This window comes from Scyliorhinus canicula, chromosome 15 (assembly GCF_902713615.1).
Source record: "Scyliorhinus canicula chromosome 15, sScyCan1.1, whole genome shotgun sequence".
NCBI lineage: Eukaryota > Metazoa > Chordata > Chondrichthyes > Carcharhiniformes > Scyliorhinidae > Scyliorhinus > Scyliorhinus canicula.
In genome coordinates, this window is record NC_052160.1 from 49138972 (window position 1) to 49154210 (window position 15239).

The following is a 15239-nucleotide window of genomic DNA, read 5'->3' on the forward strand; positions in this document are numbered from 1 at the left end:
CTGTATCTACCCATTTCATTCCTCTAACTGTTCTGCCTCCAGCTGCATCCAATATTATCTTGATCTTACTCAGACTATTTACTTCAACAACCTTCTGTATTAACTTCTGTCATTACTCTATATTTGGTTGAGAGATTTCATTGCCTATCTGGTTGAAAAATTTTCAATTTCCTGATTTTTCTTTCTTTCAAACTTGTGTTTCAATCCATGAGCAATTTGGATTTGACTGTTTTCAAATCCTCTCACAATCAGATCATAGAATTTATAGAATTTATAGTGCAGAAGGTATCCATTTGGCCCATCGAATTTGCACCGGCTCCTGGAAAGAGAACCCTACCTAAGCCCACACTTCCACCTTAACCCCGTAACCCAGTATCCCTACCTAACCATTTTGGATACTAAGGGCAATGTTTTTTTAAAGTAGAGTACCCAATTCATCTTTTCCTATTAAGGGGAAATTTAGTGTGGCCAATTCACCTATCTGTAGTGATCTGCATCACTGTATATATACAAGGGGTTAATGTAAATACACTACAACTAAGTAACCACTAGAGGGAGCACTGGAGACATATAAATAAGCAGACGAAAGCCAGGAGGTGACTCTTCACAAGAACGGCAGCTAGTGAGCAGGACACAGACAGACAGCTCTCATGTAACACCTAGTATAAGTCCTGGAGAGAGAACAAACTTACGCAATAAAGCCTTTACTTCAACTGGAAGACTACAAGCTTTATTCAGACATAAGAAATGATATATGGTATCAGGTTTGGCTTCAGAACGCTTACTAGAAGATTACACAAGATGCAGACAAAGGAATATCAAAAAGAAAAGAAAACTCGTACCAGACATTCGACGTGGGGCGACTTCGGTGATTTGATGGAACTCCAGCACAGCTGGAAAAAAATGGTAATTTAAGTCATAACTGGAAAATGTTAAAACAAATGTTTGAAATATATATCGTAGCTAATGATTTGGGCACAGCCTCTGAAGAAACAAAACTAGCACTGCTACTAGCAGGACATGATGCTAGAGACATCTATAACTGCTTTAATTACTTGAAAGGTGAAGACAACACTAAATTAGAAGAAATACCCAAAAAATTTGAAAATCACTGTAACACCAGTTACAATGCTGCTTTAAGACATTAAATGCTCGGAGACCAAATTGCACAGGGAATGAGTGATGCGAAACTCAAACAATCATTATCAGAACAGAAAGGTTTAACGCTGGAAATCGCAATTGAAAAGTGCAGATTGCAAGAAAAAAATAACATTAATACCAAGAAAGAACGCTGAAAGGTTCTTCTCCACGGGTCTAAAGAAGTTAAAATGGCGTCTGAGCACAATTTAAACTGCCCGGGGAACAAAAGACGCAAATATGATTCTGCGCATGCGCAGGAGATCTCAGCCGTGCATGCGCAGTTGAAAGTTGCTGTTTTGTGCGAAGACCGTTCTTGCGCATGCGCAATCAAAGAAAGACATTTTGGATGCAGATCGTTCCGTGCATGCGCAAGCTGCACAGGCGCAGTCAGAAAAAGATCGAACGCTGTTTGAAGATGGATCAGCGCATGCGCAGTTGAAGAAAAAGCGCACAGTAAAGGAAAATCATTTTGCACATCCGCAATCGATTGCTATGCATGAGTCACAAGACTCAAACCACGCCCACTTAAAGGGGAAATGCCTGAAAATCGTAAACAAGACTCTTAAAGGCACAAAACCCAAAAATTCAACCTCAAAAAGCACAGCATTGCCTGAGCTTCGACCAGCAGTTGAAAATAACTTCTGCAGCACGCTGGAACTAGCAACATGCAGCATTAAAAGTGAAGAGCAAATTAACAAATCCGAAGCCAAAGAAGTTGCTGTGTTAATTAACAATGAAGAGAACAATAACAAATCCGAAACAACAGAAGATGATTTGTTTATCAAAGAATACTACTCAGACATCGCTGAATTGTTCGGATATGATTTAAAAGCACCAGCAACACGGTTGAAAAGCTCAACACGACTCTACTCATGGTAGATGAGTCCAATACCATGATGCAATGGCAGATCGTTGAAAACGACGCCACACAGAGAGTACTGACCGACTCCATTGAGAGAGCACCGATCGACTCCACAAAGAGAACACTGCATGACTCCACAGAGAGCGATGAAAGACTCCACAGAGAGAGCGACGAAAGCCTCCAAAGAGAGCTCATTAACGGACTCCAGAATGGAAGCAATTAAAGACTCCAGAGCGATAACCATGCACAAAGAAGACTAAGAAGACAAAGAAGACCACCTTATTTGAGCAACCAGAAGCAGACAAGAAAGTCTTTCCAGCTTATTTGAACAACAAGGCAATGAATGTCCAACCACTGTATATACGAATAGTGACACAGTGATCACAATCAGCATACACGATGTGCAAGATCACAGTGAGACTGACAGATCTCAGCTTGTCTGTAAAGCAGCACTCAACAATCAAAGTAAAACTACTCTTGAGTCCAGCGAGACCGCATCAATCAAAACCTCATCCACTCTTGACAACCCACAAGAAACTGAAATCTTGATGACATTGACCCCAGAAGAGGAGCATCAAGAGATCAACGATGAAGCAAATCAAGCAGAAATGACTCCAGAAGAGGAGCACCAAGGAATCAAAGAGCAATCACATTAACCACAAATGACTGATGTCACCAGGATCAATGCAACATATGGGCAGCACGGTAGCATGGATGGGCAGCACGGTAGCATGGATGGGCAGCACGGTAGAATGGTGGTTAGCACAAATGCTTCACAGCTCCAGGGTCCCAGGTTCGATTCCCGGCTGGGTCACTGTCTGTGCGGAGTCTGCACGTCCTCCCCGTGTGTGCGTGGGTTTCCTCCGGGTGCTCCGGTTTCCTCCCACAGTCCAAAGATGTGTGGGTTAGGTGGATTGGCCATGCTAAATTGCCCATAGTGTCCTAAAACGTAAGGTTAAGGGGGTGTTGTTGGGTTACGGGTATAGGGTGGATACATGGTTTGAGTGGGGTGATCATTGCTCGGCACAACATCGAAGGCCGAAGGGCCTGTTCTGTGCTGTATTCTATGTTCTATGTTCTATGAGACAATTCTCACAATCCTCATGTCGAAACGCTCAATGAAACATCAGGGGCGGGATGCTCCGGCGATTGGTGGGATGGCCCGACGCCAAGAACGGCACGAATCACTCCGGTGTCATGCCAACCGGAAGTTGCAGAATCCTCCGCACTTCAGGGGCCTAGGCCGGCGCTGGAGGGGTTGGTGCCGCGCCAACCCGGCGCCAAAGTTGGAGCATGCACAGAACCGCCGACGTGGTTCCGCGCATGTGCAGACCGGCCGGCGTGTTCCTGCGCATGCGCAGGGGGGTTCTTCTCCGCACCAGCCATGGCGGAGCCCTACAGAGACTAGTGCAGAAGGAAGGAGTGCAGAAGGAAGGGACAGGCCCGCCCGCAGATCGGTGGGCCCCGATCGCGGGCCAGGCCACCGTGGGTGCCCCCCAGGGGCTGGTTCCCCCCGCGCCCCCCCCCCACGGACTCCACTAGACAGCCTACCAGTCAGGTCCCGCCGTGTGGGACCATGTCCATTTCACACCAGCGGGACTGGGAAGGAACTGACGGCCGCTCGGCCCATCGGGGCCCTGAGATATGCCGGGCAGGTGGGCACTGCCAACGGCCCCCAACCGACGTGGCGTAAACCCCCCCACGCCTGAAAACCAGCGCCGGAGAATATGGCAGCTGGCTTCGGAGTGGCAGGGTGGGATTCATGCCGCCCCCGGGGATTCTCCGACCCAGAGGGCGGTCGGAGAATCCCGCCCCAGATACCACAAAGGACACTGATATCAATAACTTTGAGAATGACTCAAATAATCCACACAGAACAGTCATTGAGCGCAACTAGAACAACAACAGAAACAACAAAAAAACAAGGAGCACAACAAAAACAAGAAGAACAAGGAAAATGTCAAAAGCAACAAGAAGCACAACAAGGACGACAATGACAACAAAACCAACAAGAACAACGAAAACAACAAGAAGCACAAGAACAACAACGGAAATCACAAAAACAACACAAAGCACAATGAGAACAACAACAAAAACAACAAACACGACAGAAACAACAAAAACAACAACAATGAAACAACTACCTGTACAACATGGTACAACTCCGCACATGAAGGACAATGACCGTCCAAAACAAACATACCATGGCATGATAACGAATCTCACAAATCCACATTTGCTCCAGAACAAATGCAACGCAGCCGGTTAGTGTCGGGAAAAGCCTCCAGGGGCCTCCCGATGGCCTCCGTGCTTCCCGGGATTCTCCGAAGTCCTGCAGGACATCGGAGTTGGAACTTTGCCCCAAATGGGCGGGACCGAATGACACTCGTAGATCTAGGTCGTAAACCTACTTACGACCTACCTGCACGGGTTCCACCAGCCTCCCTTGATTCTTCAGCCTCTCAGCGAGGCTGCAGCCGGGTGCCAATCAGTGCTGGTCCAAACGTGGGCCAGGTGGAACGGCAACCGGGGGGTCTTCTAGACCATTGGAGACCTCAGGGTGAGTGCAGAGTTGCTCCCTGGCCCTCCCCTTGGAACGTGGGTACCTTGGCACTGCCCAGCTGGCACATTGGCACTGCCACCCTGGCACTACCAAAGTGCCTGGATGGCACTGGCAACCCAGCTGGAGTACATCCTGGCTTACAGTGCAAGGATGCCCGAGTGCCAGGGTGGCACTGCCAGGGGTTATGGGGCATGGGGGGGGGGCACGTCCATGATATAAGGGTGGAGGAGTGATTTGAAGGGTAGGGAAGTGCAGGGCAGGTATGTAGGGGCCTACGGGAGGTTGGCGGGGTGATGGGTGGGGAGTCCTAAAAGGGAGGGTGTGCTTGGGGGGACCCGAAGAGCGGGATCCCCCAGGGGCCCCATAGCGGGGTGTTCTCACTTGGGGGTGTGGGGTAGTGTCCATGGTGTGTGGTAGGGGGGTGACATTACCCATGGGTGCGGGGGATCCACAAGCTCACTGAGAGATTGGGTCACCCTTTCAAAATGGCGGCCTAATTTCTGAGTTCAGCTCCCCAGTGCTAAAAAGAGATCTAAATAATAATAATCTTTATTAGTGTCACAAGTAGGCTTACATTAACACCGCAATCATAGAACCATAGAATTTACAGTGCAGAAGGAGGCATTCGGCCATCGAGTCTGCATCGCCCCTTGGAAAGAGCACCCCACTTAAGCCCACACATCCGCCTTATCCCCGTAACCCAGTAACCCACCAACCTTTTTTTTGGGACACCACGGGCAATTTAGCATGGCCAATCGACCTAACCTGCACATCTTTGGACTGTGGGAGAAAACCCACGCAGACACTGGGAGAACGTGCAGACTCCGCACAGACAGTGACCCAAGCCGGGAATCGAACCTGAGATCCTGGAGCTGTGAAGCAACTGTGCTAACCACTGTGCTACCATGCTGTACTGCAATGAAGTTACTGTGAAAATCCCTTAGTCGCCACACTCCGGCATCTGTTCGGGTACACGGAGGGAGAATTCAGTCCAATTTACCTAACAAGCACGAGTTTTGGGACTTATGGGAGGAAACCAGAGCACCCAGAGAAAACCCACACAAGTATTGGCTAAACCGGTGAGAAACTCACCAATGTCCAAAAATGTGACTGTGTCATTGGATAGCGATGGGGAACTCGTCGACAGAGCCAGCGGGAAACTCCCTGTAAACCCCGCCACAAATTAACTTTAAAAAATTTTGGGAGACATACGTCTTATGATTTAAGTTTTGCAGGCACAGGCTGGTTGGATACGGTCCGTACTTTGCCTGTTGCAAACAGCTGAAGGAATGTGTTGTTTGATACAATCCATCAGTTGTTAGAACGTATGGCCTACATATCTGCCATCACACCGGCATTGAAATTCATATATCACAGTCCTCATTTGTGTGATAGGCAAAGTATCATTTGCACACACAGGGCCCTGTTCTTTATAGACAGAAAGAACATGTCCACGCATTGCTCCTATTCCGACTGAACAAAACCTTGAGGATCAGCCATTCCCTGGTTCATTCCCCATGGCAACGCCTTGGCCAATTAGAGTCAATCTACCTGGTTTGAATTTGAACAAAAGCAATTAACTGTGCTCTACTGCTTTCTCCATGTCAACGACTGTACCAATCAGAGTCGGCTTGCCAACCAATCAGTACTTTATCCTCATGCAATATAAATTGTTGCTGTCTTTACAGTTGGTTTATTTTGTGTCGCTGTCCTGACGAGTGCAAAACAAAAAGCTTCGGCAAACCATTTTTTATTCAGCAATACCCAAATTGTATACTATGACACAACTAGATTTATGGAAGCTTGATGTAGAAATTATAAACCATTTGTTATTTTCTTTTTATAAGGAATCCATAAAAAATATCGACACTTGTAAATAAAATACATTACTGCTATTTATTTGCTTGTTCATATTCAATAAATTTGTTTGTCAGTTAAAGCCTACAATGAGGTTTGTAAAGAGGACATAGTTAAAGTAATTGCAAACTAATTAGGGGTGACATGAGCATTTCTCTTGACTCAGCAAGCTGTTGTGATCTGAAATATACTATCAGAAGGGATGGTGCAGGCAGGTTTCCTGACTTTCAAAAGGGAATTTTGTATATATTTGCAGGAGAGAGTTTTTCAGGGCGATGAGGAAAGAAAAGGGAAGTGGGACTATTGGGTGAACCTTCCATGGCCTCATCCTGTGCAGTGTGAGTCTATGCACATGATCCAGTGATGGCATTGGTTAAGCCTAGCCACCACGTGAAATGAAAAAGGGTTCGCTTATCATTATCTTGGGTCAGCTATCAAATTTAATGGGAGTTAAGATACTCAAGGATGCCAAGACTGACTAGAGTATAGTCTAAACATCCGAGGGACCGTAAGAGGGGTTCAGGCGTGTCACTTTCCACAGCAGAAGGGAAAAGTTCCAACAAGACTGCTAGTTCTGTTATAATACAGGTCCTCTGGCTTTTAGGGGACCCTTCACTAACTCAGTAAAAGCTGGGCTGCCACCCTTCCTTCCATAGTATTCCAATGGCTTTTGATTCTTAGCCAACAAAAGGAGCAGCAGAACATCACTGAATTCCGTTGCTGACTGCAGCCCACAGTCAGGAAGGGCTGAGGGCCAAGTGTGGTACAGAGCTGAGCTTCTAATGGACCTCATTCTGTCTTCTGATGACTCAAACGTGTTGGGGACAAATTTAAGACTGTGGCCTGGATTTTCACCAGAATGGATGGCCTCTCTGCCATGGTCAAATAGGTGGACGAATCCAGAAATTGCACTTCCCATTTTCCCAGGGGTGGGAATGGGGACAGTTCGCGTTTTATGCATATGTAACTTTCGGAGGCAGCTGGCTGTTTAACTCACCAGCTGCGTTCACTCGAGTTGGATTTTAGTAGCATAGGAGTGTGATACTCGATGTGTGCAGAGTGGAGCAGGTCTGAGCTTGGTGGATTTGTTTGAATACCCAGCGTTTCTCATGGTACTTCTTTGGATCAGATCTTGGGACACCTCAGCGGGAGGTCAGGTGTACTTTGGGAGAAGGCAGGAGGGCAGCATGGTGCCACAGTGGTCAGCACTGCTGCCTCACAGCGCCAGGGACCCAGGTTCAATTCCGGCCTCAGGTGACTGTGTGGAGGTTGCACATTCTCTCCGTGTCTGCGTGGGTTTCCTCCAGGTGCTCCGGTTTCCCCCCAGAGTCCAAAGATGTTCCAGTTTGGTGGGGTTATGTGGTTATCGGGATAGGGCGGGAGAGTGGGTCTAGGTAGGGTGCTGTCTTGGAGATCGGTGCAGACCCGATGGGCCAAATGGCCTCCTTCAGCCTGTAGTAATGTTTTGATTCTATTGCTCTGAGAAGCCAGGTGCCCTTGATAAACGTCTGCATTATTGTATGAAAGATTGTGCTCTTGAGGGGAATGGTTCGGTTATAAGGCTTTATGTAGTTGAAGGAATGTAATTATGGTAAATAGCTTTTTATGGATGAAATGTTTCTATCTAGTGAAGTCTGCTGTAGATACTTAGAACTTTGCTTTATAGAATTTTATTTTAATCCAATCTCTGCATGGGTCCTGAGTTCCATCCATTGCCGATACTGGGTGAGTTGGCATGGTGGGTGTATGGGCAATGGTTGGTGGGTGGAGGTATGAAATGGCATGAGTTGGGATTAAGTTGGCATTGGGTCTATAATGGGCCACCGAGGGTGCTTCTGTGGGCATCGGTTGGCATGGTGGGTTTGAGGGGTTTTGGGGTGGGTACAGGGTATGAGGTTGCATGGGTTTGTTTTAATGGGAATGTGTGCGGGTGGCTCAGCGGGCATGAGAGGTAAAGGCTAAAGGAATATTTTATATTATCTTCTTTAACAATCCGAGAAATACCTTACAATAAGATATGTTAGGCGCGATTCTCCGCCCCCCACGCCGGTTGGGAGAATAGCGGGAGGGCCTCCCAACATTTTTCACGCCCTCCCGCTATTCTCCCCCCCCCCCCCCCCCCCGCCCCCCACGCCCGACCCACGCCACGAATTGCTTCTCGCCGTTTTTTATGGCAAACGGCGATTCTCCGAGGCCGATGGGCCGAGCGGCCGGGCCTTCACGCCCGTTTCAACACTGCAACAAACACACCTGCTCGCTGCCGTTGTGAAACGGGCGCCAGATGCCCGTTTGGTACATCTGGGGACCCGATTGGCACGGCCGTACCACGGCTGTGCCAAGGGGGGCATAACCGATCATGGGCTATGTGTCCATAATGGACGCACTCTTTTCCCTCCGCCGTCCCGCAAGATCAAGCCACCACGTCTTGCGGGGCGGCTGAGGGAAAAGACGCCAACTGCGCATGCGCGGGTTGCCGTTGTCCAACCTGCGCACGTGCAGCCGACGTCATCGGCCGCGTCAGCCGCCGTGACGCTTGACGTGCGGCCTTGACGATCGTCGTCAAGGCCGCGCCGCCGTGACGCACGGGGCCGCGCTCCTAGCCCTGCCTGGGGGGGGGGGGGGGGGGAGAATCAGCCCCGGAAGTGGGCGTGAAGGCTGCCGTGGGTCACGGCCTGTCCCACGGCAGCCTTTATGATTCTCGCCCATTGTCTGCCATTGCAGCACCTGTCCAGTATCTGTGCACATACCTGTGTCTGTCTGCACACGCCTGTCAGTGCGTGGGGACGCCTGTCAGTGCATGGGGACGCCTGTCAGTGTGTGGGAATGCCTGTCAGTGCGTGGGGATGCCTGTCAGTGCATGGGAACGCCTGTCAGTGCGTGGGAACGCCTGTCAGTGTGTGGGAATGTCTGTCAGTGTGTGGGGAAGCCTGTCAGTGTGTGGGGACGCCTGTCAGTGTGTGGGGAGGCCTGTCAGTGTGTGGGGAGGCCTGTCAGTGTGTGGGAATGTCTGCCAGTGTGTGCGAACACCTGTCAGTGTGTGGGGACACCTGTCAGTGTGTGGGGACGCCTGTCAGTGTGTGGGGAAGCCTGTCAGTGTGTGGGGACGCCTGTCAGTGTGTGGGGAGGCCTGTCAGTGTGTGGGGAGGCCTGTCAGTGTGTGGGGAGGCCTGTCAGTGTGTGGGGAGGCCTGTCAGTGTGTGGGGACGCCTGTCAGTGTGTGGGTAGGCCTGTCAGTGTGTGGGGACGCCTATCAGTGTGTGGGGAAGCCTGTCAGTGTGTGGGGAAGGCTGTCAGTGTGTGGGGACGCCTGTCAGTGTGTGGGGATGCCTGTCAGTATGTGGGGACGCCTGTCAGTGTGTGGGGACGCCTGTCAGTGTGTGGGGAAGCCTGTCAGTGTGTGGGGACGCCTGTCAGTGTGTGGGGAAGCCTGTCAGTGTGTGGGGACGCCTGTCAGTGTGTGGGGACGCCTGTCAGTGTGTGGGGAAGCCTGTCAGTGTGTGGGGACGCCTGTCAGTGTGTGGGGACGCCTGTCAGTGTGTGGGGACGCCTGTCAGTGTGTGGGGACGCCTGTCAGTGTGTGGGGACGCCTGTCAGTGTGTGGGGACGCCTGTCAGTGTATGGGGACGCCTGTCAGTGTATGGGGACGCCTGTCAGTGTGTGGAGATGACCATTACTAAGGAGATGGTTCTGGGGAAACTGAAAGGTCTGAAGGTAGAAAACTCCCCTGGACCGGATGGACTACACCCCAGGGTTCTAAAAGAGATAGCTGAGGAGATTGTGGAGGCATTGGTGATGATCTTTCAGAAATCACGGGAGGCAGGAAGCCTCCCAGAGGACTGGAAAGTGGCTAATGTAACACCGCTGTTTAAGAAGGGAGGGAGGCAGAAGTCGTGACATTAAAGGCCAGTTAGCCTGACTTTGGTCATCGGTAAGATTTTAGAATCCATTATTAAAGATGAGATTGCGGAGTACTTGGAAGTGCATGATAAAATAGGACTGAGTCAGCACGGTTTTGTCAAGGGAAGGTCATGTCTGACAAACCTGTTTCAGTTCTTTGAGGAAGTAACAAGGAGGTTAGACAAAGGAGAACCAATGGACGTGAATTATTTAGATTTCCAGAGGCCTTTGACAAGGTGCCGCATAGGAGACTGTTAAATACGTTAAGAGCCCATGGTGTTCAGGGTAAGGTCCTGGCATGGATAGAGGACTGACTGACTGGCAGAAGGCAGAGAGTAGGGTTAAAGGAGTCTTTTTCAGGATGGCAGCCAATGACTAATGGTGTACCTCAGGGATCAGTGCTGGGACCACAACTTTTCACAATATACATTAATAATCTGGAGGAAGGAACTGAAGGCACTGTTGCTAAGTTTGCAGATGATACAAAGATGTGTAGAGGGGCAGGTACTATTGAGGAAGCAGACGGGCTTCAGAAGGACTTAGGCTGGGAGAGTGGGCAAAGAGTGGCAGATGGAATACAATGTGGAAAAGTGTGAGGTTATGCACTTTGGAAGGAGAAATGGAGGCATAGACTATTTACTAAATGGGAAGGTGCTTAGGAAATCAGAAGCACAAAGGGACTTGGGAGTCCTTGTTCACGATTCTCCAAAGGTTAATGTGCAGGTTCAGTCAGCAGTTAAGAAGGCAAATGCAATGTTAGCATTATTGTTGAGAGGGTGAGAATACTAAACCAGGGATGTACTTCTGAGGCTGTATAAGGCTCTAACTCAGTAACCGAGTGCCTAATTCTGCTCCTATGTCTTATGGTCTTATCTTATGCCACCTGTCTGTGCATGAGTGTCTGTGCATCAGTGCCTGTCTGCGCATGAGTGTCTGTGCTTCAGTGCCTGTCTGTGCATGAGTGTCTGTGCATCAGCGCCTGTCTGTGCATGAGTGTCTGTGCATCAGCGCCTGTCTGTGCATGAGTGTCTGTGCATCAGTGCCTGTCTGCGCATGAGTGTCTATGCATCAGCGCCTGTCTGTGCATGAGTGTCTATGCATCAGCGCCTTTCTGCGCATGAGTGTCTGTGCGCGGGCACCTGTCTGCACATGGGTGTCTGTGCATCAGCGTCTGTCTGCGCATGAGTGTCTGTGCTTCAGTGCCTGTCTGCGCATGAGTGTCTGTGCATCAGCGCCTGTCTGCGCATGGGTGTCTGTGCATCAGCGCCTGTCTGCGCATGAGTGTCTGTGCATCAGCGCCTGTCTGCGCATGAGTGTCTGTGCATCAGTGCCTGTCTGCGCATGAGTGTCTGTGCATCAGTGCCTGTCTGCGCATGGATGCCTGTTTGTCTGTGTCCAGCTGGCTGTCTATCTGTGCACACTTGTCTGCATGCATCTTTCTATGTATGTCGTGAGGCATAGAAAGGATGGCACTGAGTGGAAGCCAGGTACCTCCTTCCAGGATGGTGGTGGGGACAGTCTAAGTGACAGGTTCTAATCAGCAGTATTTCTTTTCCATATTAATTTTAATTTATTCTCTGATGGTAAATTATACAGAGTTGGCCAAACACACAACTAAACACATGATATGCATGTTTTCACGATAATTTTTAACAGACCAAATGCAGTGTTTCAGTCTTTAGCAGGAATTGTTGGGAGGATCCTCACTGACAGTTGTTCTTGCCAATGTGATGGAAGCGAGGGCAGCACCCATGGACGTTGCTGATCATTGCCTTGTGTGGTGGTCTGGAGGAGTGTACTTGCCCTCCTTCATCAGCTTTACCTTTTGATTCTGATATCATTCAGCCTCTTTCTCAATTTCTGATGGTGCAAACATTCACGGAAACCGTCCATTGAACAATGAGTGAGGGTGTGTTTCGAGGAAACTGGCACCTGGGGCAGATCTACCACTTTGACAAAGAGATTGCGTAACGTTGAGGAAAATAACTCTGTGACGCATTCTCTCTTTACAGAGAAATGGAAGAAGATCTGGTTATGGCAGCCATGATTGAAAGGATGGGTAAGGAATAAAATCTTTTAAATGACCCTTGTGTTTTTTTAATATGACAAATACTAAGTTTCAGTACTCTTTCTCCTTACTATTTCTTGCCCGCTTTTCACACACACCTCTTCTTCCCCTCCTTCCTTCCCATCCCACCCTCCTACTTTAATTTTTTTTATTCTCCTTGCTTCTTGAAACCCCTGTGGTTTTTCCATCCCCCTTTTCTCTTTCATCTTCTTCTCCCCCTCCGTCATTTTCCTCCACCTTGCTCCCCTCTGCCTCTTCCCTCTTTGACAGACGTCGGCAAGGAGACAGAACCGGACTTGAAGAAGAAAAGCAAATTTCGATTCAAGTTCCTGAAAGGATTTGGCGGCAAACCAAAGGGAAAGGAATAGTGTTTTGGTGTCTTCAGAATGTACCATATACCCGTGACTCATTTCTCCGTGCCAAGCTACTATTGACTGACGCTGCTACTGTTGCAAGGCCAGCTGTAATCAAAAGTAACTCTCAAATGCCTGTGTGGCATTAGCCTTGCTCTCTGAGTAAAAGAAACTCTTTGTTCTGGGCCTGTGTGGCAGGATATTTCCCTGTTGCTATGGAACACTGTGGCATGAAAGAGCCAATGGAAAGAAAATCCACTCCTCTGCTGATTAGCTTCATAAGACTTCGAAACATTCCAAGACATGTTTGGGTCATAGATTTTGCCTGTTCATAGAGATGTGGTGAGGTTATTCAATGATGCCTCAACAATTTGCGTTTATATAGCATTGTAAAAGTTTCCACAGTACTTCACAGGGACATTATCAGATAAAAACTGACACCGAGGCACGTGAGGAGGTGCGAGGACAAGCGATCGAAACATTGTTCAGAGTGGTCAGCTTTAAGGAACAGAGAAGGATGGAGATGTTTAGGGAGTGAATTCCAGAACTTAGAGCCTATGTTACTGAAGGCAGCATTGCCCAAGTTGGAGCAAAGGAAGTCCAGAATGTGTACACCAGCTGGGAGTTGTTCCCGATGAAGCAGACCCATGTTAATGTTCTGTCTCTATCTAAAGAGATGGCAAGGGACACCCAAGGACACTAAGTTTCTAAGAGTGAAAGGATAAGTGCTCAGTAATGTAACTAAATGAGTGGGATCCATGTTTCCTCAGTTGACGCCGTACGCCCAATGCTTTCTCCCACTTGCTCTACTCCAAATCGCCTGTAGTATGTACTCTCGTCTGTCAAGTGGACAGAGTTGAGATGTACTCCATCACCTCTGACTTTGGCAGTCTATAATTGGCAAATAAGTGTAGCCATCCTTTTAAACCACTACTTGTGACAATGGGACATGAGCTCCTCATATTAGCAGTTTTGCACACATTGCCTTGGTACGAATTTGTCAGGGATCACATGAATGGCTCTGAAGATATCTTCGGGTGCCTGTATCGAATAAAGGAGGGACTTTGGATCCAATTGATGAATTATTTCAGATTCTGGGTTTCTTAATGTGGTGGAATTTAATTGATTCTGTTCAGATTTTCTTTTGCATCTCAAAACTGTCTGGAGCACCAATGACTGGGTAAAGGAAGTGGGGATGAACAAAGAGGCTTAAGATGGAGAAACACAGAATTCAGAGGGTTGGAGGAAGGTTCAGAGATAAGGAGGGGCGAGACTGTGGAAGGATGTGAACTGGCTCAACCCCCCCCCCCCCCCCCCCCAATTGCGTACCCCTCAGCTGTGACCCAAAACTAAGAGTTAGGTATATGTGGAGGGTGGCGGGGCAGCGGGAGATGTGGAATGGGGTGAGTGGGGGGCTGAAATTATGGTGACAGAGCAAATGTAAAAGGCAATAGGGCTGGATCATCTATCCCATTGGCACAGATTATCCTTGAGGCCTGGCCTACGTTTTGGTAGATGCTTAGTACATACCTCGTGATGGGTAAGAACACCAAAGCAGTGAGGCACTGTGGCATGTTAAATATAATAGACTTCATTATTGGAAAATGTTTTCATGAATGTATTCTACTGGAAATAAAGATTATTTCAAATCTGTGGCACGACTTCTATTTTTAAAAGGTTCTTTTATAACATTTTTCCTATGTCCTGATATTGTTTAAAATGAATAGATTTATTTATTAACTATCACTGACGCGTGGGCTATTTCTGTTGCAATTATATTTACACTTGAGGCCAGCTCAAATTCCAGGCTGAGTCTCCATGTTCACAAATATGTGACATTTCTGAGGAGTTTTGCTCCATGCTTACACATACTGCATCATTCTTTCCTCCCAATCTTTCCAACTGCATTTCACTGAATCAAAATTAACAGCAACTTTTGTTTACAAGCCTCTTGAGCCAACTTGGAGTTCCAGGAAATGAATCTATTTGTGAGTTTGGCTTCAGTCTGTCAGATATTCTGTTAAAACAAATTCTCTGGGGTTGTACTTCAGGCACATTCTGGGATTTCGGTGAGATGGTTGAACTATTTCAGGAGGACATCGTGAGCCAGGAACACACACAAGTCCTGAAGGAACCCAAACTATATATTTATCAAGAACAGCAAATAAAATTCCAGTCAGACTGTGTCGAAGCAGCTTTTGACTTAATGGGTCAACTTTCTGAATTATGGTGTCAACAGTAAATTTGTGTAAGAAAGGGACAAACTTGCTCTCAAGTTCTTCCAGGCCCGAGATCTGAACTCACGGACTGTATTTTAAGAGATCGGGACAAGGGGAAAGAGGCGGGGGAGGAAGAGGCTGGGGTGTGGGCTGAGGCAGGGGTTGCAGGAAGAGGCATGGCTGGGAAGGGGGGGGGGAACAAGCGGCGGGGGGAAACCGAGGCTGGCAGGGGAAACAAGGGCAGGTGGAAACGAGGCGGCGGGTGGGGGGGGGGGGGGGG

General features: G+C 48.4%; 1 protein-coding gene across 2 annotated transcripts in view; it reads left to right on the plus strand.

Moving 5' to 3' along the window:
- micall2a (mical-like 2a) overlaps window positions 1-13825 on the plus strand; it is a 128809-nt gene extending 114984 nt beyond the window's left edge. For both annotated transcript variants that reach the window (XM_038820427.1, XM_038820428.1), the window contains exons 14-15: window positions 12332-12378; window positions 12658-13825. In XM_038820427.1, coding sequence (XP_038676355.1) covers window positions 12332-12378; window positions 12658-12755 — 145 coding nt within the window. In that variant the 3' untranslated portion in view covers window positions 12756-13825. The remainder of the gene's footprint in view (window positions 1-12331; window positions 12379-12657) is intronic.
- Window positions 13826-15239: the final 1414 nt, after the last annotated feature.